This window comes from Sphaerodactylus townsendi, linkage group LG01 (genome assembly GCF_021028975.2).
Source record: "Sphaerodactylus townsendi isolate TG3544 linkage group LG01, MPM_Stown_v2.3, whole genome shotgun sequence".
NCBI classification, from domain to species: Eukaryota; Metazoa; Chordata; class Lepidosauria; order Squamata; family Sphaerodactylidae; genus Sphaerodactylus; species Sphaerodactylus townsendi.
Window position 1 is genome coordinate 25,904,721 of NC_059425.1, and position 26,883 is coordinate 25,931,603.

General features: G+C 46.4%; 1 protein-coding gene across 7 annotated transcripts in view; it reads right to left on the reverse strand.

Moving 5' to 3' along the window:
* EHBP1L1 (EH domain binding protein 1 like 1) overlaps window positions 1-26,883 on the reverse strand; it is a 61,488-nt gene that overhangs the window by 26,768 nt on the left and 7,837 nt on the right. For 6 of the 7 annotated variants that reach the window (XM_048514665.1, XM_048514660.1, XM_048514673.1 and 3 more), the window contains 7 exons: window positions 10,040-10,097; window positions 9,795-9,890; window positions 9,488-9,541; window positions 6,819-6,997; window positions 6,337-6,527; window positions 4,393-4,428; window positions 3,228-3,341 (listed from right to left, as the gene is read on the reverse strand). In XM_048514665.1, the coding sequence (XP_048370622.1) occupies window positions 3,228-3,341; window positions 4,393-4,428; window positions 6,337-6,527; window positions 6,819-6,997; window positions 9,488-9,541; window positions 9,795-9,890; window positions 10,040-10,097 (728 nt within the window). The remainder of the gene's footprint in view (window positions 1-3,227; window positions 3,342-4,392; window positions 4,429-6,336; window positions 6,528-6,818; window positions 6,998-9,487; window positions 9,542-9,794; window positions 9,891-10,039; window positions 10,098-26,883) is intronic. The other variant, XM_048514656.1, reaches the window with a different exon arrangement.

Genomic DNA, 26,883 nt, shown 5'->3' on the forward strand with positions numbered 1-26,883 from the left:
GTGGTTTCCGGGCTGTATGGCCGTGTTCTAGCAGCATTCTCTCCTGACGTTTCGCCTGCATCTGTGGCTGGCATCTTCAGAGGATCTGATGTTGGGAAAGCAAGTGGAGTATATATCTGTTGGAGTGTCCAGGGTGGGTGGGGAAACCTTGCCTGTGAGTAACAAAGGCGGCAACCAGGTCAATAGTTGAGGGCATCTGAATAGAAGTATGAGTAACAATGAAGACTATAGCCTGGGAGTAACCCTGTAGATAGCAAGGTCACTGGTGGGAGCATCTGAATAGAAGTATCTTGGCCTTTGTTTCTTTGTCTATGGTCATCCTGTGTTTGTGTGGAGCTGGTTTGACACAGTCTTGACCCTAGTCAAACCAGCTCCACACAAACACAGGATGACCATAGACAAAGAAACAAAGGCCAAGATACTTCTATTCAGATGCTCCCACCAGTGACCTTGCTATCTACAGGGTTACTCCCAGGCTATAGTCTTCATTGTTACTCATACTTCTATTCAGATGCCCTCAACTATTGACCTGGTTGCCGCCTTTGTTACTCACAGGCAAGGTTTCCCCACCCACCCTGGACACTCCAACAGATATATACTCCACTTGCTTTCCCAACATCAGATCCTCTGAAGATGCCAGCCACAGATGCAGGCGAAACGTCAGGAGAGAATGCTGCTAGAACACGGCCATACAGCCCGGAAACCACACAGCACCCAAGTGATTCCGGCCGTGAAAGCCTTCGACAATACAGTGTTTCCTATCTTTTTAGTTCCAGAGAATTGGGCAGGGAGAGCATGAACAGCTCTATCACAACTACCAGGAAGTGGCTCTATCAGTCCTGGATCCCCAGCAGTCAATGCTTAAAAATTCAATCTAAAGCTTTTTGCTAAGGGCCATGAGATTTATTTCCTAAAAAGTGTGCTTAACGTTGCAACCTAAATGTATGGGAACAGGCTGAGGCATGTAAGCAGAGGATAAAAGCCATTCTGCACATGCCCAGAAGGATTTATGTATTCCAAGGTTCAGCCTTACTGTTAAAAAAATGGGGAGCTGAACTTTGACACAAATCAGGCATCTCTCATTACATCATATGCTGCTATCTAGTACGTTTTCATCTTGTTCTTCCTCCAACGACCTTAGGGCCCCTTCCGCACACACAAAATAATGCATTTTCAAATCACTTTCACAACTGTTTGCAAGTGGATTTTGCTATTCCGCACAGCTTCAAAGAGCACTGAAAGCAGTTTGAAAGTGCATTATTCTGCATGTGCGGAATGAGCCAGGGGTAACTATAGGATTGAATCCATGTATCCTGTGAGATGGGTTAAGAACGACAAGGCCAAGGTCACCCAGCAGGAATGTAGGAGTGCAGAAACACATCTGGTTCACCAGATAAGCCTCCACCACTCAGGTGGAGGAGTAGGGTATCAAATCCAGTTCTCCAGATTAGAATCCAACTGCTCTTAACCACTGTGCCACGCTGGCCCTTCCCCTGATGCAGCCTCCTGGCACTGGTATTGAGAGATTTATTGCATCTAACTGTGAAGATTTCCTTTAGTCACCATGGCCAGCAGCCACTGATAGACTTGCCTCACATGAATCTGTCTAACCCCTTTTTAAAGCCATCCATGCCTAAGGCTATCACTGCATCCTCTGGCAGAAAATTCCACATTTTAATCATTCATTCAGTAAAGCAGAATTTCCTTTTGTTCATCCTGAATCTACTGTCCATAAATACCATCAAAAGGCAGCAAACTGAAAAAAACAGAGAGAGATAAATATTAAACAGCAGCAGGACATGTCAGCCAATGAAGAAAATCCTTAGGACAATATTGTAAAATTAGAATAATGATTATCAGGACAGAATTAAACTGACATGTAAATGTGTATATTTAGAAAGAGTGTCTCAAGAAGAACAAGTGAGTATTTTAAATTACCATCCTAAGGATTTTCTTCCTTGGCTGACATGTCCTGTCTGTTACAGTTACACAGTGTGGCACTGTTTGATATTTTTTTCTTTCTGAATCTAATGCCCATTAGCTTCACTGGATGGGTGTCAATACTCTTCTTCTGATTAATATAGGCCGAATTCCCACTGAAAATTTAATCTAGGTACAACCAAGTTTCAAAAGAATCAGCACCTTTTCATCCAGGTTCCAACATCCTCATTGAAGCTTATTTCTAGTAAAGACTTCTAGGCCTGCCCCTTGGCGGGGTGTCTGCTGTCAGGGGTGCAATTGTTAAGCTAGCAGCACCAAAATTTCAGAGTATCTTTAGGAGACCCCCCTGATGATACCACCCAGGTTTTGTGAAGTTTGGTTCATGGGGGCCAAAGTTATGGACCCTCAAATGTGTAGCCCCCATTGGAAACAATGGGGACATTCCCTTTGGGAGTCCATAGCTTTGGGGGCCCCCGGACCAAAAGTCACAAAACCTGGGTGGTATCAGTAGGAGACTCTCCTGATGATACCAACCAGGTTTGGTGTCGCTTGGTTCATGGGGGCCAAAGTTATGGACCCTCAAATGTGTAGCCCCCATCTCCTATTAGCTCCCATTGGAGTGTTTTTTTCAAAAAGGTGCATATACAAGCAGGTCCAGGAAAATCCTGTAATGGGGGTGGGGGGGGGCGCCAGAAATGGGACTGATCTGTGTTCTGCGGTTCGGCAGTGGGGAGATTGAGAGGAAACCTGGATATTTCGGGTGACTATCCCAGGATTAGTTGCCAGCGGGAAATCGCCCATAGTAATTCAGAAATCATAGCACATAATTTTTGTGATGGGAAAGAATTATAAAGAGGAAAAATTATACAGAGAAAAGATTCTGATTGCAGCAAGGCACTCTGCACATGCTCAGGGATTCTCAGTCCTGTTTGACCACAAAACAAACACTGTACCAGTCTCCTTATAGTCCTAATTGATTCATTTCAGAAAATGAATTGTTGGTCATATGGGCCTAGCACGGCCTCCTTTTTTTCTGGCTGGATTTCGATGCCTCTACAGCAGAGCAATAGTCAGAAACTCAACAGATGCAGCTTCCCATGCATGGGAGTAGACTGATAGGAACAGATATAGCCAACCATACAGCAATTTAAAGCAAGGAGCCTACCAGGAAAAAATGGAGGCAATTCATTAGAAGGCTGACAGGATTTACAACACAGCAAAACTGGGGCACCTCTTTTGGAAAAGGTTACTCTGTGATTGTTTGCTTCAGGTAGCTAAACACGTACCTTCCTTCATAAGGGCCCTGGAAGAGGCCAAAGTTGCTGAAGCTGCTTGACTTGTGGCCTGGACCGAGGTGTCCTCCTCTTCCTCTGCCAGGGTGTTCAAATCCCGTGAAGTGTCTGTGCAGTGGGGAAGAGGGGAATCAAGTTGAGGGAGAACAGAAAGAGAGAAAGGGTTGCTGCCTGCCCAAGATATATAATGACTCTGTCCGTTTTCCCTTGCAGCTCTCAGACCTGGAACACCCTTCCAAATATGTGCATGGTTCTGACTTCCCTCTCTCTCTTCAAATCAAAACAATCTAATCTGTAAAGCCTTCGGTTTAATCCCTTTAAGTGGCCAAATGACACATGTTGTTCAATACGTCTCTGGTTCAAGCCCTGGTATTTCCATCACAGCAATACCAGATACGTTATTTTATTTATTCTCCCTCCCCCACATCCCCAAGGAGAAGATACCAACCATAGTCTTGGGAAACGGGAGAGGGTTAATTCTTTCCAAATTGAAACTGACTCCAGATTATTTTAATTCCTAGTGGAGAAAACTTAGTTGTACAGTACAAAGAACTTGGTTTTTTTCTCTGCTGGGCCTGAAAATACTGCTGCGGGCAGCGGGTAGGGTGGGACTGTTTCCAATCAGGGAAGCCATGTGGAATGTGGAATGAATTAAATAATTGATCCACCCTTTCCCAGCACCATCGCCCCGATCCATTTTGAGCCCTGCTATTGCCGCTTTCTACAAGCAAACATGTCAGGAGTTCCATCTATGGAATTCCAGTGTCATGTATAAGTTTAACCCTTCAGACACGACTGAAATACCAACACAGTCTTTCGATCACTCATCCCTTATTTCCCTAGCCTCCTCCTTGCTCTTTTGCTTTCCTCTAAGATTAGATTGTAAGCAGCTCAGGGCAGAGACCAGTCCTTATTCATTTCTAGCATTCTACAATCCCCCATTGTACACTGAGCAGGTGACACCCAAGAGAAGCAGTTAAGCTTGTTAAAGCAAATGAGGGTTATGAACTGGACTGGAAAGCATGCATGGGAACTCAGAGGAGTGCAGTTGTACTCTTTTGTTCCCAACTGTGAAAAGAACCATCTGGTTGAAGGGTGTGGAGTATTCTTTGATTTTGCATCCTTATGCAATCAAGAAAGGTGGTTTGGAGAAGCCTACCTGGGAAATAGTCCGTCAGCACATTTTGGAGGAATCCTGAACGGATGATACAGTCAGAAAAGAAAGAGAGAGAAAGAAGGAGAATGACTACAAGCAGAAGATAGGACATGCAAACAGCACAGCCAATTGGGGACTACTAATCCTAGAAGAGGGGGAAAGCAGAGAGACATTTTTAAAAGTCCATGCATAAGTAATAAGACTTCCAGCAGCGTAAGAAGATGCAGGACCTCCTGACTTAGAATAAAGAAATCCTAGACACCCATCCCCCAGAGATGTTTGGGAGGTATAAAGGGTGTTTTTTTTTAAATACCAGGTCTGGTTGAAAAGTTCTGAAATGTTAGGATAGCACAGTAGCAGCAACACAGTGTTTGGTACACAGCAGAGAACATCAAACCTTCAGAGAACGTTCGCTTTAAATAAATAATTTAAAACAACGTTTCTAAGTCTCATGGTGGCGAAGGATGGATGAAACCTCAACAGTAAGGCCCCTTCTGCACAGGCAGAATAATGCACTTTTAATCCACTTTCACAATTGTTTGCAAGTGGATTTTGCTATTCGGCACAGTAAAATCCAACTGCAAAGTGCACCGAGAGTGGATTGAAAGTGCATTATTCTGCATGTGCAGAAGGGGCCTAGGAGAGAAGGTTGAGTGAGATTTTTCTGAGGGTGGCTGGGACAGCTGCTGGGCCCTTCCCTGACAAACAGCAGAAGAACAAATGATGCAAATGTTGGCAATTTCTGCATACTGCACACTTTACTGAATTTGGCCCATGCAACAACAACAAAAAGAACAAAAGCACAGAGGGTGCACCATTCCAAATTAATACTGGGACCACAGGGAAAGTCTAAGGGGTTCTGAAGCTGTGTGCCTGGGAATCAAATGGATGTTGCAGGAGAGGGTAGAAATTTCAGAGCATCTGAACAAAACAAAAAGAACTCTGGCCCAGGGCAACCTCAGAGCAACCAGCAACTTTGGGGATGAAGACAGGAAGGAGAAGCTTCCTGTTTTTCCATGATGCTCCCTCCCACTTTGAAATGTCCCCTCCCATGACATGTTTAGATAAGAACACTTCGATGCCGCCTTTCTGCCTGACAACAGGCCTTTAAGGATGCTGGCAAAATGAGAAAACAAAGGCATAACAAATGCAACCACCAAAATAAAATCAGGCATTAAAATAGATGGAGGTTGTTGCCCAAAAGGTTTTATTAATTATTTACACTATTTTAATGCACCTCCTTCCAAATCTGGACTCAAGGCAGATTTCTATGGATATCTGTGGTACTAGTAAACAGTCAGAAAATGTATAGCCCACAGGACACACAACTCTCTTTGTCTAAAAAGGAGATTCCTACTATATGACAGGAGGAGACTGATGGAGACCAAGGCAGGCCTAAAGAAGGAGGTGAAGGAAGACGTCACCTGGGTCTCCGTGAGGGAAAAGGTCCATAGTCAACTAAAAGGTCCTGTCATGAGCAGGTACCCACTTCTAAAGATAGGAGCAACTTGGACAGGGCCATCAATAATGGTCTGAGTATCCAAACTAGCTTATATATTCTGGCACCAAGCCATTTAGGATTTTGGTACTGTTTGGGCCAGGCTGGCATCTTCAGAGGCATGTCACAATAAGATGAGTTTTTTATTTTCATGAAGAGAAACTTACCTTACTGTGACATCCCTCTGAAGATGACAGTCATAGATGTGGGCGAAACATTAGGAGCAAAAACTACCAGACCACGGCCACACAGCCTGAAAAACCCACAAGAGGCAGTTGATTCTGGCTATGAAAGCCTTTAACACTACTCTGCTTTTATTGTCCATCAAGGCAGTGGGGTCAAGATGTAGGAAGGGAACCCCAAATCTCAGTCCTGCCCCCATTTGGTTTTTCACCAGCGGGCTGTTGGTCTGTGGGATCAGAAGAGGAAGATAGAAAAGAGCCTCCCACCTTTAGAAGGCACCCCATGGCCTGCACTGTCCGCATGTCGGCTGTGCTTTGGGGCTTCCTCTGATTCCACCTGTCGGCTGTGCTTCGGGGCTTCCTCTGATTCTTCTTCACTGTCAGCGAAGTCATCCAGGTTGCCGATGTCAGCGGGTTTGACACTCATCAGACTGGCTAAACTTTGCATGTCCTCATCTCTGCAGAAGGGCAAGAGGAGAGGAGAAGGGGAGTCATGGGTGGCCAGCTGCCTTTTGGTCTGCACCAATTGTGTGTGGGTGCAGGTGTGTGTGTGAAGGACTACCCCCACCGCCATGGCAGAACGTTTAGCCTGAAGCGACTTCCCTGCTCTCTTGGAGACAAACACCCATTTAACTTTATGGAGATCCTATTATATGGTGAGGAGAAGGGACTGGAAGAGCCAAAGCCTCTCTCCACTTAATAAGGGCCCATGTGTGACCAAGCTTTTCTCCCCCTGAGGTAGCACTCACGTGGCTTTTCCCTCGTACAGGAACGCGCAACAAAGCGTGAGCTGCAGTGTGGCTGCCACCACCTTCACCGACCGCGGCTTCAGCTTCAGATTGAGGTCGACCTGGGTAGGGGTTTGGCTGGCGAAGCGTTTGAGGTTGACATCCACCGACGCCAGCACCTTCCGCTGCCCTTTCGACTCCTAGTGCAGGGGCAACAATCACAGTTTCAGCAGGGAAACTGACCCCACTTCCCACAAACTCAGCCTTCCCCTCGGTTCCCACAATTCACCGCTCTCAAACTTCTCTTTTCTGTAAGCCTCACAACCCCCACTCCCAGCCTTACTGGATTCTACTACTGAAATAGCTGCCCTGCTGCTCTTCACTGTTTAACTGCCATATTGGGATGTATTATGGGGAAGTGGGAACAGCACAAATCTGTTTTGGATTTTCAAAAGCTACAAAATCTTCACATAAAAGTCAGAAATCCAGAATCCCTCCACTTCTGTTATAGTTCAGCAGACTCCACCTCCCACCATACTCAGCAATCCAGCCTTCCACACTTCAAAACAATATTTATCTATATATTGTCGAAGGCTTTCACGGCCAGAATCACTAGGGTGCTGTGTGGTTTCCGGGCTGTATGGCCGTGTTCTAGCAGCATTCTTTCCTGACGTTTTGCCTGCATCTATCAGATCCTCTGAAAATGCCAGCCACAGATGCAGGTGAAACGTCAGGAGAGAATGCTGCTAGAACACAGCCATACAGCCCGGAAACCACACAGCACCCTAATATTTATCTACTTCATTCATTCATTCATTCATTCATTCATTCATTCATTCATTCATTCATTCATTCATTCATTCATTCATTCATTCATTCATTCATTCATTCATTCATTCATTCATTCATTCCATTTTTAGACCACCCTCTCCTGAAGGGCTCAGGGCAGTGTACATCAAGCATATATATATATGCTTCTGTTTTACAGGCCCCATGGAAACTCTGGGCGTTTCCCCACTCACCATGATCCCCCCTATGCCGCACGCTGCTCTCAGCGCGCGGCATCCCTGGTGCGTGCCCCAGCGTCCCCACGACCCCGCACTCTGCGTGGGGTCATCAAAAGGCACCGTTTACAAGAGCACCAGGGATGCTGCACGCTGAGGGACACTGACAGCCCGGCAGCGTCAAGAAGCGGCTGCGCTGCCGCCCGCCCTATGAATTAAGGAGTGCCTGGGGACCAGCGCTTCACCTGAGGAGAGTAGCGCAGGGCTAAAGGTAAGTGGGGAAAGGCCCTCTGTAGATCCCGCAGGGCCCTGGTCTCTTTAGGGAGCCTGTTTGCTCCAGTGGAGACCAGAAGCAGCATATATCGAGCTTCTCCTTTATATCCTTATAGTTTCCCTGTTAGTAGGCTAGGCAGAGAGTGTGTGACTGGCCCAGGGTAACCCACTGAGTTCCCATGGCAGACTGGGGATTTGAACGTGGGTCTCCCAAATCCTAGTTTGTCACTGTAACCACATTCTAACCACACCAGATGTGGCTGTAGTTTGGCTCCTTTTAATTATTGTTGCTATGTCTATAATACTTCAGCCAGCTCAATCTTACAATTAGACAGGCAAGAGGGTTTTTCTTTTCAAAATCACTAATTAGAAATATATCGGTCATTGAGACATATGGTAGCTTCTAATCTCTTGACAGGGACTTAGCCCTCATTATCAGGGGGTTTCTGGGCTCAATGCAAAGTACAGGCTTTTATCTGGATCCTGGATGTCTGAATGATAGTGTTCACTCATGTATTTTATCCCATGCCTTAGATTTGCCACTGAAGACTTGCTGTGGGCCATAGGTGTCAAACACTCGGCCCTCCAGATGTTATGGACTACAGTTCTCATCATCCCCTGCCAGCATCATGCTGGCAGGGGATGATAGGAACTGTAGTCCATAACATATGGAGGGCTGCAAGTTTGACACCTATGCTGTAGGCAATTGCCTATCATAAGTACCACAGGTGACGCCACGGGCAAACCAGCACAGCCCTCTCTAGGGTGGTCCAGCTAGTCTTCTCTCTTCCCCAATCCAAGAGATCACATCAGACTTCTATTATCAAGAAGGCTCCCACAATTTACTTCTATCGCCATTGTGTGAGACAGTTCATACGGAGACATTTCATTTGTTTACGCCTAAAACTTTTATTGCATTTTATTTGATGCACTTTGCCACATGACTTGCCAGAGGCCAAGACTGACTCTTGGCAGTAGCATAAAGAGTAGTAAATTGCTAAGACCCTGCTTTGCTTCCATAAGAAGAAGAAGAGTTGGATTTATATCCCCCCTTTCTCTCCTGTAAGGAGACTCAAAGGGGCTTACAAACTCCTTTCCCTTCCCCCCCTCACAACAAACACCCTGTGAGGTAGGTGGGGCTGAGAGAACTCCGAGAAGCTGTGACTAGCCCAAGGTCACCCAGCTGGTGTGTGTTGGAGTGCACAGGCTAATCTGAATCCCCCAGATAAGCCTCCACAACTCAAGCGGCAGAGCGGGGAATCAAACCTGGTTCCTCCAGATTAGAGTACACCTGCTCTTAACCACTATGCCACTGCTGCTCCTGTAAGCAAGGAGAAAACTCTGACTCTTGAGCCCTTCGCTTGGGTGCACAAATATCAAGTCACCCCTAGAACCAGACTGGTTTCAACTTACGTTTTCAATCACAAAGGTCCAGTCCTTGTCTTCATATTCCTCTACATGGGGATCCTGGAAAAAACAAAGAGGACTATTCAGTAGGACTGAATGTACTACACAGAGAAGCTGAAAGCTTGAGTGTGTTTATCTCTGAACACAGCGTAAACACTGATTTCTGAAAGCAAGCCCCCTGCCCCCTCACAATCACATTCTAGCTAAGGACCTGCTGACAGATCTTGAAAGGGCCTCATCTTAACAACTTCTGTGTGTCAGAATTCACAAGACAGCCCAGGCTGGGTTGGATCCCAGCATGTGGATGCCATACCCGATAGAGTGTCACCATGATGTCCACATTTTCAGGTACCATCCATACCACTGTGCCACGATAGGGGTTCTTGATCCCCGGTTGCCAGCTGTGTGCCTGAAAAAGGGTCAAAGGAACAGCTAAAGCAGAAACCAGATCCTTCAGAGGGTAGCTTTGGGACAGGCTCGAACACTCTGACATCCCCCCCCCACCCCTAGGATGAGCCACTTAGGATAACCCCCAACCTACGTGAAAGAGGTACACACCTTGGAGCAAATTCGTCGGTTTCTTCGGGTCCAGATCACAACCAGCTTGTCTGGCTGCCTAGGGTTAGAGAGGAAACAATTCAGAAGGAGAACACAAAAAGAAGCAAATTTACTAGCCCACTTAGTTGCCCACTTTGTACCATTTTGGACACTTTGAAGACCTAAAAGATTTCCATTTACAATGTGTTTATGCCTATGTATTGTTGAAGGTTTTCACGGCTGGAATCACTGGAGTGTTGTGGGGTTTCCGGGCTGCATGGCCGTGTTCCAGAAGCATTTTCTGCGGACAGTTTCACCTGCTTCAGGGGAAGATGCCAGCCACAGATGCAGGTGAAACGTCAGCAGAAAATGCGACTGGAACACGGCCATACAGCCCGGAAACCCCACAACACTCCTATTTGTGCCTACTCGCCAGGAGACAATCCTCATTTGCCATAGGGGAGTAGACACCCATCCAGTTGATCATTCCGCATCCAACAATGGACAATCAGATGCCTCTGGGAAGCCCCCCAAATTCCTTGCATTCCCCTCAACACGTTGCACCTAAACATGGAGGCTCCAATTGCCAAATGTGTAAACAAAAAGGGGAAAAAACTATTGCATGCTGGACTGGGGAAAAGCCATAAGACCCCACAGTAGTCTAGTTAAATGTAATACTTCTTAATGTGCTACATTCTGAGAAGAACTGGGCTGAAATCGACATTCTACCATGAACTTCACTGGTTGACCCCTGGCCAATTACTCTTCCTCAGCCTAGACACCTCATAGAGTTGTTATGAAGACAGAGGAAGGAAAGGATAAAACAATCAAATACACGGGCTACTCTTCCCCCATCTGTACCAGCAGCTACCTACCACATCTTGTGGAAGTGATACTGTACAAAGAAGCATTTTGCCACTCCTGAAACTACAGTCAATCTACTTCACTGGGTAATCAAAGAGTTCTAGGAGAAATAAATGTCTCTTATCCACTTTATCCACAGCATGCACTATTTTATATCCCACTGCCGTTTGTTTCCTAATCCTGCACAGAAGCTCTGCCAAAGAATAATGTGTCCAGTTCTGGGCACCACATGTCAAGAAGAATATTAACAAGCTGGAATGGGTCCTGAGGGAAGTGGCCAAGCTGGTAAAAAGTCTGATTCCATGCCCTATGAGGACAGGCTTAGGGAGCTAGGTGAGTTTAGTCTGGAGGAGGGAAAGAAGAAGAAGAGGAGGAAAAGGAGGAGGAGTAGTTTGGATTTATATCCCCCCTTTCTCTCCTATAGGAGCCTCAAAGGGGCTTACACACTCCTTACCCCTCCCCCCTCACAACAAACACCCTGTGAGGTGGGTAGGGCTGAGAGAGCTCCGAGAAGTTGTGACTAGCCCAAGGTCACCCAGCTGGTGTGTGTGGGAGTGCACAGGCTAATCTGAATCCCCCAGATAAGCCTCCACAACTCAAGCGGCAGAGCTGGGAATCAAACCCAGTTCCTCCAGATTAGAATGCACCTGCTCTTAACCACTACGCCACTGTTGCTCTCCTAAGAGAAGGTTAGGGGTGACAAAGCATGCATGCTCACATATTTCAAGGGATGTCATGTTGAAGAGAGAGCAAGCTTGTTTTCTGCTGCTCCAAAGACCAAGACAAGGAGTAATGGATTCAAGGTACATGATAAGAGATTCCACCTAAATGTTAGGAAGAACTTCCTGGCTGTAAGGGCTATTTGACTGTAGAATATACTGCCTCAGAGGGTGGTGGAATCTTCTTCTTTGGAGGGTTTTAAGCAGAGGCTGGGTGGCCATCTGTCAGGAGCACTTCTGTGTATTCCTGCGTGTATTCCTGCGTTTGACTCTATTCTCATTGTGTGATCTTGGGCCAGTAACACGCTCCTAGCTTAATCTAATTCACAGGGCTGTTGTGAGGACAAAATAGAGGAAGAGGAAACAACATATTGGTGAGAAATAAGGGTTGATACCCTGCCTATTTCCATCGCAACATTTTATACAGCCTACATGGGAAGGGGGTCTTCTTGCTTTTCCCACCTACATACTGATCAGACATATCCCTGCTTAACATCAGTCCTGCAGCTCTATGTATTTTGAATTATCCACCAGGACCAACGGCCAGATATGAACACCTCTCTCAAAAACCCCAAACTGCCCCTCCCTAAGGTGCTCCAAGAGTTAGATCTGTATGTTAAAAAGAAATGTGCATTCAGGAATTGGAGGGGGGGGGACCCACAACAAGGGGGCTGCTCTATGTCCTTGGATATAATACTTTTCCATCACCCCCCAAAACCCCAGCCAGCTTCAAAAACTGCGCAAAAAGAGAACAGGGCAGTGGTGAGATTCAAATAATTTAACAACTGGTTGTTTACAAGCACCATTTTAACAACCGGTTCTGCCAGTGGTGCAAACCTGCTGAATCCCACCCCTGGAACAGGGGTGTTTATGTCAGTGTGTTATAGATAAGGGCACTATTGCTTTCCATTGCTCTCTTTTTATGCAGGGTGGAGGAGCAGAGGAATAACAGTACTGTCCCACACTATATAAATTGGGGTTCTGGGTATGAATAAAGTACATAAATTGGGGTAAAGGGGGACAGTCAGCAAACTTCTTCCCCTTACCTTAGTTTATTACCAGCTTGTGGCTAGCTGGCTGGCTGTGGTGGAGAGGTCAGAGTTTTCCCTTTTTTCTCAAGCCAGGAAACTGTCTCAAAAACTTCCGCAGAAGAGCAAAAGGAAGCGCCAGGCCAACTGGGCGCTTGCCCAGAAGTCAGATTCAATTCCAGGTGTGCACTCACTAAGCACTTCAATGAAACAAAAATGCGTGGCTGTTATTTTCACAGTCTCCGTTCATTCTGAGCCCAGAATAGGCTTCTTTTCGTACAGCAGGGTCTATGCTGGTCTTCAGGGTGGCACAGGTTGGGAGGATACATGCCTCCAGATCAGAGGCGTATCTAGGCAAACTGGAGCCTGGGGACAAAACCTGAGCCCCCCCCCCCCCCGGCTGCCCCAGCCCCGGCATAGGTGGCCACCCTCCTTCACGATGACCAAACAATGATTTTTTGCACCAGCTCACAAAACACCCCCCAACCCCAACAAAACATACATGGCTCTCTCCCACTACTTTCCTAATTGTGTCCTCACACCAACCCGGTGAGGTAGGCTGCTAGCCTGAGAAACAGCTCCAAACCAGTGCAAGGGGAATTAACTTTTAAGCATGCAAATCTCTCACAAGTCACTCCCCATCTGAAGGTTTACCAAACACACGTCAGCATCATCTTCAGTTCTGCTGCTGCTGGGCTCCCTGCTCAGCTTGCCTTTTCCTGTGCCTGCCGGCCGGGGAGAAGATTTCTGAGTAATGCCACACTTAATTTAAGGCGAATAAGGCACGCTGGGTCAGAGGGAGGGGAGGCGGAGCTCCCCCCTGGACACTCCAGGCCACCGTACAGAGTGGGCGGGGCTACGACAGGCACTGGGAGCAGTCGGCTGCTTCAGTGCCTGCTTGCTAGGGCTTGCTCAATCACTGGCTGTGTAGGAGGATGTTTTGGCGCCCCCCCCCCACATGACCTCAATCGATGCCCCCGGGGACAAGGGGTATCCCATGTCCCTAGGCAAATAGCCAGTGCTCCAGATTTCTATTCTGAAACAGCCTTCTAACCCGAGACATTCCAGACCGCGTGATAACTTGAACTTTTGCTCAACACTGGGGTTATTTTGGTGAATATGTTTATCTTCCGTTTCCCAGACTCCTTGGGTGTGTCTCCAGCCCTTCACCCCCTCCAAGCAGGCCAAGCCCCACCCAGCCAGCAATAGAAGCACATGGAAAGAGAACAGTCCCTACTGTCCTTCAGGCCTGATCATGTTTTCCTTCCACCTTCCACAGGAAGAGACCTCAAGGGTCATCCAGTCCAACCCCCTGCAATGCAGGAACACACAATCAAAGCACTCCTGACAGATGGCCATCTAGCCTCTCTTTAAAAATCTCCAAAGAAGGAGACTCCACTACACTCCAAGGTAGTGCATTTCACTGTCGAACAGCCCTTACTGTCAGGAAGTTTTTCCTGATGTCTAGGTGGAATCTATTTTCCTTCATCCATTACTCCTTGTTCTAGCCTCTGGAGTAGCAGAAAACAAGTTTGCTCCACCAACATGACTTCCCTTCAAATATCTAAACATGGCTATCATGTCACCTCTTAACCTTCTCTTCATCAAACTAAATAACCCAGATCTCTCTCTACTTGTAGGGCATGGATTCCAGACCTTTTCCCATTTTGGCTGCCCTCCTCTGGACCTGTTCACCAGAGTTCTTCCTCATCCTGGTCTTTAAGACAGGACCCAGGCACCCTGGCTGGCTGACCAGGGTGAATGAAACGTCTTTCCCCGCCTGAAATTCAGGATCAAACTCACAGATACCATGATCCCAGCCCCTACCCACCCTTTTTTAATCCAATATCCCATGTTCTCCAATGTCTGGATAGAACCTAGGTGTCCTGGCTCCCTTTTCACCAGGTAGAACATTTTAGGACTACAGTGGGAAAGAGTGTATCCCATTTCTATTCCTTCCTGCCTGGCGCTCTTGTCAGCATATTTAAGGTCTAAAATGTCAGATGCTGGAGTTACACATTGGCTGAGAAACAGGACTGTTGACCCAAATGTCTTGTACACTAATCACAGACTTGCAGAGTGGGATGAAATCACTCTGCACTCTGAATACACAAGGTACTCTGCACTGTTATCATTTCACCCAAGCTACAACTGAGGCCCTGGCTGAAATTTATATTTGTTGCTAGGTCTGTTGCTAGACCCCCAAGCCAGCAAAAGAACCAAAAAGCTGAGTTACTACTCCTTACTCCCTAACCCCACTGAGACAACCTGTGGCCAGACTTTAAGAGACAGATGCGCCCTCCCCCAGTCAGGTGAAAATTGTGATTTTTGTTATATGGATCTCCATTTCTGACTTTATTCTCATAACAATTCCATGAGGTAGGTGGGGCTGAGAGTGAGTGAGTGCTTCATGGTCACCCAGAAAATAATGTAACAGGATGGGGATTTGAACCCAAGTCTCCTACATTCTAATCCAATACAACAACCATGGCCGTTTCCCCACTTTTAAAATGACATCGGTTTTGTCTGGTCCAGGACCTTTTTAGCACGAGAGTCGTGTTCCCCAGGCTTCCCCACTGCCTCGCGCTCTGAAAGGCGCTGTTTTGAGCAGCGCCAGAATGACCCGCGCTGAGGGGGCGCAAGAGCAGCAGAGTCGGGGCAGCTGCGTCGTTGCCGCCCCTGTAGTGGGGAGTGCAGTTGGACCCCACGCTACTCGGCGAGAGTAGCGCACAGCAAACGGTGAGTGGGGAAAGGGCCCATTAGTCATGCTGCCTCCATATCCCGGGTCTAAGCCCTAGCTAAACCACCAGGGCAAGAATGGAGTATTTCAAAGTAGCCATTTCTATTTCTAAGCATGGCACCTATAAACATGTTTTAGGAAAAATCTATCCTTGCCTGTCTTCTGCTAAATATATCACTCAAAGCAGCTGACAAGGTGAGGTTTCAAAAAAAGAGAAAACCAATAAAATGCAGTAAGAAAATCTCAAACAAATTCTAATGCAGCAAAAGCCAAGGAACGACTGCCTTAGGAGGCATCAGTCTCAAAACGGCACGAAAGAAAAGGAGAATAAAGTACCAATGCAATAATGAAATAAAAGCATTACAACCAGCGATAAAACTAAGCAGTCAATCCTAAAAATCAAAAGGATTGGGACAAATCACTCCACACTGTGTCACAGAGGCCCCTTCTGCACATGCAGAATAATGCACTTTCAATCCACTTTCCGTGCACTTTGCAAATGGATTTTACTGTGTGGAACAGCAAAATCCACTTGCAAACAATTGTGAAAATGGACTGAAAGTGAATTATTCTGAGGATGCCAAGCACTGATGCAGGTGAGACACTAGAAGCAAAAACTATTAGAACATGCACCCGGAAAACCCACAACAGCCAGATGATTCGGCCATGAAAGCTTTTGACAATATGATCAGAATGAAGCTCAACAAAAATTGGCAAGATGTGCACTGCAAAGCAGGGGAAGATCAAACTGTGTTAAATCAACCTTTTTTGCTCCCTCAATCCAGAAGACCTGTGTGAATACATTTCTGTTTTTCCCCTATGCCCTTGAACCTTGAAGGAGGAACCCCAACCAGATCTGCTCAGAGGTAAACCCTATTTTATTCCAAGGGGTTTACTTCCATGAAAGTGCAGAGGTGGGATCCAGCAGGTTCTCACCAGTTCCCGAGAGTGGGTTACTAATTATTTGTGTGTGCTGAGAGGGGGTTACTAATTGGGTCTGCTTTTCCATTAGAAATTCCATTAGGTCCAAAAATCATAAAGTCCTGTTGTTTCCTATGTGGCTGGTTAGCGAAGGTAGAAAACGGGTTACCCATTCTCCCTGTTGGGCTGTTTTAAAAACATGTTTTAGAAATATGGTAAAGTTCCTTGTTTAAGGAAAGTATCCTTCTTTTGATTTCTAGAAACAAAATTAAGTATTTGAAAGTATTAAGTATTTGACAGGCAGTCAATTAGAGGAGAAGTAGTTGTTCCTGCTGGCAGTAGACGATAGGACTTGCTATAATGAGTTTAAATTATGGATAGAAAGATACCAGCTGGAAATTAGGAACTTTTTTTTAACAGTAAGAGTTTTTTACAGTAACAGAGAAATTATTAATGCCCCGCCCCCGAAATGCCCGGCCACGCCCCCATCGTGCCCCACTCCGCCCATTGGCACTACACCACTGTTTGAATCCCACCACCATGGAAACCTGTTACTAAAATTTTTGGATCCCACCACTGTGAAAGTGGCGTTGAAACTGCAGGCTTTTCCTACGTGCACATCAACAACGGCAGAAGGACAGAAAATAACTTAAAGTGGCCTGTGTACATCCAGTCTAAATCATTCCTAGGGCCACAGACAAGATGTGGCCCAGAGCAGAACCTGGAAGAACCTATAAAACTATACACAGCATTCCTCTGAAGATGCCAGCCACAGATGCAGGCGAAACATCAGCAGAAAATGCTACTAGAACACGGCCATACAGCCTGGAAACCACACAACACCCTATAGACAGCATTCGTTGATTCGCTCTTTGTACATGTTATACTGTTGTGCTGTTTCTCTAATGTTGTAATCTCCTTTTGTGATATTATTGGTATTATAATATTACTGACCTATTGCACGGTTTCAATTGTGTAATCCACTTGGTATCTCAGTAAGACTATTAATGAAGTAAATAATGATAATACTGAATAACATGGGCGCATCGGTGGGGCAGCAGTGATTGAGTTTGAGCCTGCAGGCAGCTTTGGAATTTTGGCAATGTGGTGAGCATAGTCATAAAATGGCTGCTGAAGGGGGCACAGCAGTAGTGGGATTCAAATAATTTAACAACCGGTTCCGGTGGTGGGATTCAAATAATTTAACAACTGGTTGTTTACAAGCACCATTTTAACAATCGGTTCTGCCAAAGTGGTGCGAACCAGCTGAATCCCACCACTGGGGCACAGCCAGACACAAAAGGGCTGCCATCACTTACACAGTGAAGTTTTTTGTACTGTGGTGGCAGCCGTCACCAAAGCAACGTTTTAAAAATCTGCACAGCCAATCAAATGTGCATTACCAATCAGAAAACTTGTTGGGCAAAACCCCATCCAGTTTCTAAAAATACTTGGGGGGTGCTAGGAAAAGCCTCAGTGCTTGCCCTGTTACCCATAAATACTGCGTTGGGGACCCCTGATCTCAGGTCAGTCTGGTACAGATGCTCTGCTATGAGGCAATCTGAGGACATTTTTGAGCCATTAAGGTCAACAGTTCTGGCCTACTGTGTTCAATTCTTCCAAAGGTTCCCTTGAACAGACTTCACCGCAATGAATGGGGGGCAGCATAAGAACACCACAACTCCCCTTCATTCCAACTAGTGCAGGAGTTTCCGGTGGTATCGGGCCCCATCTTAATGCATGGACCTGCCACATTTCTGTTCTTCTTCACGCACCGAAACATCTATCCAGGTTCCGATGGGTCACCTGCAACTGCCAAATGAACAGTGGTGGCAGACATCCTTTGCTAATGCTGGGAATCTTGGGAAAGTGGAGAGCAATAATATTGGCCGCTGACTGTCTGGCCAGAGACTACTTACAGTCAGCTCCCCACACATACTAACAGGCACTTCATAGTAAGCTTAGAACCTGACAATAATGCGGGTCTTGGTTATGTTACGTGGAGCCCATCTCCAAATTCTTACCTCCCCCTGCAAGCCTCTTGATGGGTTTTAATATTCGTTACTCTAGCACAGTGGTGGCGAACCTTTGGCACTCCAGATGTTATGGACTACAATTCCCATCAGCCCCTTCCAGCATGGCCAATTGGCCATGCTGGAAGCTGATAAAGTGTAGTCAACTTATCTGGAAGTGCTGGTCTTCTAACATGGGATCACACCATAAAGACTGTGGATGGGAACATATCTCTGATGTCCAGCTTCATCTATCAACATCTTTTATCGTCCCGGGCCAGTAGCCAAAGGCTAATTTTAGTCCCAGGGCTGGGAGTCATAAATCCACTACAGGCGCTGGGTTAAAATTGAGCTCAGCAAAGAAACTCTATACAGCCACCGGGCACCTTTCTCCTCTCCTCAGAGCAAGGCCTGATAGTGAGTGACACTATCACTTTCACCACAGAACCGGGAAGGCAGACCAATGCCTGCCACAAGTGGTAATAAAGGTTACTCTCAGGCAAGGGGTGGGGCTTAACAATGCAGTCCCAACCCTTCCAAGTCCAGTGAAGTCCAGTGAAGTAATTCTGTTTAGGACTGCCTTGTATATATCTCCCCCAGAGCCATATCTTCTGACTAGCTTTTTGTATGTGCTCCAAGGCACTCTAGTTGCTAGGTGAAATAAGTTTTTGTTTTGTAACTAAATGCTGGAAAAATATCACCATGATTGTCAGCAGACCTGGAAAAAAACACACAATCAACAGCCCAAGGCCCTCCCATGCAGGAGATACACCTAAAGAGTAATTTAAATATGAATTTGATTATCAAATGTTCTGTCTTCCATATTTGTATTCCACTTTTCATCAAAAGAGGAGTTCAAAAGATTCTCCCTGCTGCCATTTAATCCTCAAAACAACTACAGTAGAACCTCGATTTTCGTTGGGAATCCGTCCGAAAGGAATCGATGAAAACCGAAACCGATGAAAACCGAGGCAAACTTTTCCATAGGAATCAATGTAAATCCAATTAATCCGTTCTAGGCACTCCAAAAAAACATACTAGAAACACATTTTTGGTGAATAAACATAGTGTTTAATGCTGAAAACAGTAACAAACACTAACACTAGGACCAGCTTCAGAGCCAATGGACCAAAGTCGCACCAGAAAGCTGTCCAAAGAGGTCTGTTTCTGACGCCTCTTTAAGATTTGCCTGAAATGGGGCAAGACATTGTCATTAAACAAGTTGCAGACACGGCCTGCAACAGCTTTGTCCAGGTGATTTTTCTCCACAAACCCCTGCACCTTACTCCAAATCGATGAAAACCGAGGCAAATCGAGTGAGAAACCGAGACAAAATTTTCACTGAAAAAAATGCATTGAAAACCCGAAAGGCAGAATGAAAACCGAAGGCAATGAAAACCGAAGTTCCACTGTATTTAAAATTAATTAAGCTAAGAGAGAGTGGCTGCCAAACACAAATTTATTTCAGTTGGTCACCCAACAAGCTTGTGGCAAGGGGATATCTGAAGCTGGGCCTGTCTCATCCTAGCGTAAAGCCCTAACTTAGTGTTCCCTGACCTTGTCCAATCTACAAGCCCAAGATCAGGCCGTGGACACCATAACAAAATGGTTGCTACAACAGCCAATCACAGAACACTGGAAGGTTCCACAAAATGTTAGGAGGTTCCAAACCAAGTATCCTCCTGCAATGGAAGAAGCTGTTTGCAAATAGGTGCTCCCTGCAGAGACAAAGATGATGCCTCCAGGGCTCTTCTGAATCACCTCCTATTACAGTGAAGTACAGGAAAGTCAGGAATGGCTCTTTGCTTTGGGAAAGAAGAGAACAGATGCCAGGAAACTCTATGAAAGGTGCCATGTGCTCCATGGGAATGACTGCTCTCACCACTCACCACAATATGGGTATTAGAGACAGGGTAAAAAGGTAAAAGTAGTCCCCTGTGAAGCACCAGGTCATTACTGACCCATGGGCTCATGCCACATCACAACGTTCACTAGGCAGAACTATGTTTATGCCGTGGGTGGTTTGCCACTGTCTTCCCCAGTTGTCTACACTTTACCCCCAGCAAGCTGGGTACTCATTTTACCGACATCGGAAGGATGGAAGGCTGAGTCAACCTTGAGCTGGCTACCTGAAACTGACTTCCTGTCAGGGTCTGTTCCCCTGCTGGGTCTGACAGTGAGGATGATAGCTTGTGATGCCGGTCTTTTGACTTAGCAACACCTAGCCGCAGTACCTCATTGATGGATGAGGACCCAGCTGCGGCCACACCGGCCTCTGATGGCCTTACAGACCTAGGGCCAGCTCAGCCAGCACGCCCAGAACAGGCCCAGGGCTCACCTCCAGGGCCATCTCAGCCAGCACGCCCAGAACAGGCCCAGAGCTCACCTCTGACCCCCCCCCCCGCCCCGCCCAGCTTGCAGTCCTCCTAGTTCTCCTACCCTGCTTGAGCAGCGCCGGCAACGGCTGTGACGGGACCTGACAGAGCGCCAGCGATCAGCTAGACTGGCTGCTCGCAAAATGTGGGCATTTTCCCACTCTCCACGATCCCCCCTATGCCGCGCACTGCTCTCAGCGAGCGGCATCCCTGGTGCGCACCCGAGCTTCCCCACGACCCTGCGCTCTGCGCGGGGTCATCAAAAGGCACCGTTTACAAGAGCACCAGGGATGCCCGCGCTGAGGGGGTGTGACAGCGTCAGCGTCAGGGTGGCTGCGCTGTTGCCGCCCCTGTCGTGGGGAGTGCCGGGGGACCCCGCGCTACTTGAGGAGAGTAGCGCGGGGCTTAAGGTAAGTGGGGAAAGGCCCTGTGACTGCTCACAGACTCGGCTCCCTAAGCAAGATGTGAGTGCTCGCAGACTTGACTCCCTGAGACTTGGCAATTAGTCCCTCATGGATAAAGAGGGCTGGTTGCTGCTTCATGCTTTTGCAGACAACAGCAGCTCACATTGCTGGCTGCCCTGCTCTGAGCCTTGTAGTAAACTTGACTTTATGGACTTTGCTGAACCTCGTGTTAAACCTGACTTTGGGACTTTGCCGAACCTTGTGTTACATCTGACCTTATGGACTTTGCTGAACTGGTTTTTGGTAACTGAGCTTGTGTGACCTTTGCTGCACCAAAGGAGCGGTGAGCTTCTTTGATTATTTCGTATCAGTAAAGCTGTGAGTATTCCCTACACTTTGCTTCATGCCTCTTTTGTGGCCAGCCCGTGACACTTCCATTAGGACTTAACACAGGTTATGCCCAGAACTTAGACTGCAATACTTAACACTTACTTAACACTACTTAAAACTACAATGCTTAACACTGTGCACCATGGTGCTCCTATTAGAGACATACTCAGAGTTAAACTAGCAGAAACCTCTGCTCTGTGATAAAAATGTTTGAGGGTGAACTAGAGAATCACTTTTAACCCAAAGATACTTACTGTAATGTTTCTTTGAACATGAGCAGACAACTCTTATCTTACTGCAGATGACCCCCCACCCATTCTCTTCCCATATAAAAACAGAGTTTCCAAAGTGTATAAGACAAGTTTCAGGAAGTCTTGAACCCCAGAATCTCCCATGCTTAGAACAACAAATTGGGCTTGAGATAAAGGCATTTTGAACCATGCCTGATATTTTCCATCCTTAGTTGACTCATGCCTGCAATATGTCTCTGTGACTTTGGCACATTCCTTTCAGGCCTTTAATTTAGCCTCAGAACTTATTTTACTACAACTACTCGGCCTTGTAGCAATAAAGAGAGGTGCCTCTGAACAGGTGCAGAGTGCCTATCCTTCACTTCTAAATATAGGCAAGTTCCTAGGGGAAGGAATTAAAGGGGAAAAGCTGCCAAGCCGGGCATAAACCTTTTTATTTTTTAAAGAACTGAACACTTCCTGGCTGCCTGCTCCCCTTCCCCCACCATGTCCACCACCCACTTTGCACCGCCAAGAAAGGGCCAAGTCTCGCCAGCTCAGGTGGGGCTGAGTCTTGAAACACAAACATGAACTGCAGGAAGACTGAGGGCCCAGGAGCTGGGGATTCCCGAATCCTCAAAACTGGAGGGGCCTTGATTCTACTCTCATTCAGCTGGGTCCCCCATCTGACAGACCCACACACCCTCTTTTAACTGTTCAGCCCTCCTGATAGTCTTAACTCACTCTTCTTAGCGTTTACCCTCCCTTTTCCATTTTTAGCTTCTGCAATGACTAAATATTTATCATTTCCCGCAGCCCTTATAAGGTCTTGGTCATGTCAGAATGGGGGGGGGGGGGGGATCTCATTGCATCCTTCTTCGCCTCTGCCATGAAAGCATTCCAGCCGCATCTTCCAAAGTCTAGCACTTGCTTCTTGCACTGGCAAAAGGAGCGGGGGATACATCTCCTAAAGACATTTTGCCTCTCCCGTCAAAGAAACTGGATGACACAATCCAAACAGCAGATATAAGATAGTGTAGTCTTAAGTCTTCCAAGACTCTGCAAAGGAGCTGAGGGGTAACTTTTATATTATGTGCTATTTCACTGGCACCCCAAGAAAGCAATTGGCATACACATGCCACTGGATCTGATATACCCCATTCATAAGAACATAAGAACATAAGAAAGAGCCTACTGGATCAGACCAGAGTCCATCTAGTCCAGCACTCTGCTACTCGCAGTGGCCCACCCGGTGCCTTTGGGAGCTCACATGCAGGAGGTGAAAGCAATGGCCTTCTGCTGCTGCTGTTCCGGAGCACCTGGTCTGCTATTCCAATTCCCCGACCCACTTCTACAGTCCCCTACTACCATTGCCTCCTTTTCCCATTCGGAATAACCTCTACCAGGGGAAATAAAACAGGAGTCCAGTAGCACACTAAAGCTAAACTAATTTTTTCCCAGGTAGTCATAAAGGTGCCATGGTGCTCCTGTCTTATTTTATTGCTCCCCATCTGGAATTACTCTTACCAGCAGCTCAGGAAGACAGGAAAATTTGCTTAAGAGCAGCAGTGGCGTAGGAGGTTAAGAGCTTGTGTATCTAATCTGGAGGAACTGGGTTTGATTCCCAGCTCTGCCGCCTGAGCTGTGGAGGCTTATCTGGGGAATTCAGATTAGCCTGTACACTCCTACACACGCCAGCTGGGTGACCTTGGGCTAGTCACAGCTTCTCGGAGTTCTCTCAGCCCCACCTACCTCACAGGGTGTTGTTGTGAGGGGGGAAGGGCAAGGAGATTGTAAACCCCTTTGAGTCTCCTACAGGAGAGAAAGGGGGGATATAAATCCAAACTCCTCCTCCTCCTCCTCCTCTTCTTCTTAAGTACTAAAGTGAAGGGGAGCCTAATTCCCCAGCCCCCAGGGACTTCTCTCTAACTCAAGTTGTCCATCAGACTGCCTGACTGACTGTCTGTCAATGCTCAGCCCTATATCCTATTTTCCAATGCCAGGGTTCAGCCCACAAGATGCTGAGTGCTTTTGTGCATGTGCAGTATGCATTTTGCTTAGAACGGAGAAACTAACCTCCTACCAGGTGGGAGCTGGCGATCTTCTGGAATTACAACTGCTCTCCAAACTGCATAAATTGTTTATTTATTTATTACTTGTTTAAAACATGCATTCCACTTCTACCAAAGAAAATGGCTGCTTTGGAAGGTGGGCTGCATGGCTTTATACCCTACTGAGGTCCCTCCCCGAACCCAGCTGTCTTAGGCTCCACCCTCAAATGTTTAGGTATGTCAGAAGCCAAGACTGGCAACCCTACCTATCAATCTGAGCTTAAGGGATAGAGGTTTGCCTTCTGGAAGGGGCAGAGCTTTGGCATTTCTCCACCTCCCTTTTCACTCACATAAACAAAGCAACCAGTGTTAGTCCACTCCAATGCTAAAGATTGCCAGACTCCCTGTTCCCCTTTTGTCCCTCAAATGTGGATGCAGGCTTTAGGCCCAGAACTTCCAATGCCCAGACAAAACTCTTGAACCACAAAAAATGGCAAGTGTCCTGAAGCATGTGCAGAGAACTAAGATTGGCACAGGAAGGCTTTTATGTCATGCAGTGGTTAGAGTAGCATATTAAGATCTGAAAGATTCAGGTTCGAATCCCTAGTCTGCCCATGGAAGCCTACCAGGTGTCCTTGGGTCAGTTATACACTTGCAACCTAGTCTACCTCACAAGGATGCTATGAGGATAAAGTGGAGGAAAACAGAATGATGTAAGACACGTTGGGTCCCTAATGGGGAGAATGAAGTAAAATAATTAATAAAAATAAGTTCCAGATGGTCACTTTTTAGTGTCACCTGATTGGTAGGCTCTACTTATCTACTGCACCTACTTATCTACTGCACCTTTAAATTAAATTGAATTAATAAATCATCATCATCATCTTCTTCAAATTGACAAAATTAACATCTGTCAAATTCAGAAGGCAGCCCTGCTGGGATCCGCACGAATACTACACCGATACATTACAACTTCCTAGGCTTCTGGGTGAGGCTCGAATTGTAATGAAGGCCAACAACCAGCTAAAGATCTGGCAGCTGTGAAATCTAAATAATAACAACAACAACAACAACAATAATAATAATAATAATAATAAAAGAACCTACATCTTACTGGAAGGAAGTAAAAGAAAGACTGCTAGGCTTTCCTGGGTGGGATGACAAAATTGATCTGTGGCATGCAAAAGCACTGGAAAAAGGGATGATGGAAAGGAGAAAGCAGGCCACTCCTAGACCAATTCAGCAGATTTTACACAATTCCCAAAAAGCATTTCTACACAGTTACTGCAACAGAAGGGAAACCAGTGGGCTGGCCCAGACATGTTTTCCAGTGACAAATGAAGGAATGAACCCATGAAGCTACCCTATATCGAGTCAAACCATTGGATCATCAAGGTCAATATTGTCCAATCAGACTGACAGCAGCTCTCCAGGGTCTTGAGCACAGATCTTTCACATCACCTACTACCAGGTTCATCTAACTGGAAATATCAAGGATTGAACTCAGAACCTTTGGAGTTCAAAGCATGTTCATTACCATTGAGCTACAGCTCCTACCAGACATCTAGATTTGGGTTTTGAGCTACATATTCATTTCTCTAAAACCAGCAAGAGGGAGCAGGCCTCGCTGCTCTGCATTCAAAGAAGGTCCCAGATTCAGTTCCTAGCATCTTTGGTAAAAAGTGCAGGGGAAAACCTCTCTCAAAACCTTGGGGAGCTGCTGTCAGCCAGCACATAGACAACATCAAGGCAACAGGCCAAAAGTCAGATGGCATAAAGCAGTTTGTCTGTAATGAGGATGGCTACAAATTAATTTTCTTGCTTAGTTTTGCTTCCTGGTTTTGTAGGGCTACCAGCAGAGTGGCTCTTTCGCATGGCACTCAGCTGCTATAATTGGACTCTCGCCAAAAATAAAGAAAAGGTGATCCTTTATCCTTACAGAACACACACACATTAATTATAGATAGGAGCCATCCACCCACACCGAACAGGCAGATGTTGGAGGAAACCAGCCCAGTTGAAAGTTCCCTTTGGACCCGAACCTGTAAAAATTGACCAAGGATGCAAACAGCTGCATTTCTAACCTTCCCAAATCTGGCCTTCTCCCTTCTCCAAAACATCTTCCTCTCTAATTTGCTCTTTGCATTTGGAAGACAAAGAATTAGCCCCTTTGCCCTGGCACACTTACTTACTTACTTACTTACTTATTTATTTAAAACATTTATTAGCTGCCTCTCCCTCTTACAGGAAGTCAAGGCAACTCCCAACTTATTGGTTTTATTGTACACCGCCTTGAGCTTTTTGGGGGTAGGGCGGTCTATCACATTTAATAAATAATAATAGTAAATCCTACTTGCAGGATCTCCACAGCTCCAAGATCTCCCCCTTTCTTCAGTTCCCATTTCCTCATCTCTAGCGACCTGCCTATTTCCATTGCCCATTTACCCTCCCCCACTTCCCAGCGTGGAAATCCCACCCCAACTCGCTATTCTGCAAATGCATGAAAATCCCAGGCCTCGCTCCTCACTATATTGATGTAGGAAGATGATTAAGGGCCTATAGCATCAATCAACAAACCCACTGACAGATCCTCTTCTCCATAAACCTTATTCCTGTTTAAAGTCATCTATGCTTGCAGCCATCACTACCTCCACGGGCAGCACATTTCATAATTTAATTGCTCATTGAGTTTGTCCTATACCTGTTGTCCATGGCTTGCTTTGAGTGCCTCCCGCGGTCAAGTGTTATGTACCATCAAGTTTAGTTAAGTACAGTCAAGTCACAGCTGACTTACTGGAACCTAGAAGGGTTTTTCAAGGCAAGAGATATTCAAAGGTGGTTTGCTATTGCTTGCCGCTGCATAGCGGCCCTTGAATTCCTTGGTGATTTCCCTCCAAGTAGTTACCAGGACCAACCCTGCTTGCTTAGCTTCTGAGTGCAGGCTAGCATGGGCCATCCAAATCAGGGATCCACTTTCTCCAAACCATGCAGAATTTTATAAACCTCTATCATATTCTCCCTCAGCTGTGCTTTTCATAACCTAAAAAGTGCCAGACTCTTTGGCTTTTCGTCAAAGGAAAATTGCTTCAGCCTCTTCTCATTTTTGTCCCCCTCTTCTGTACTTTTTCCAG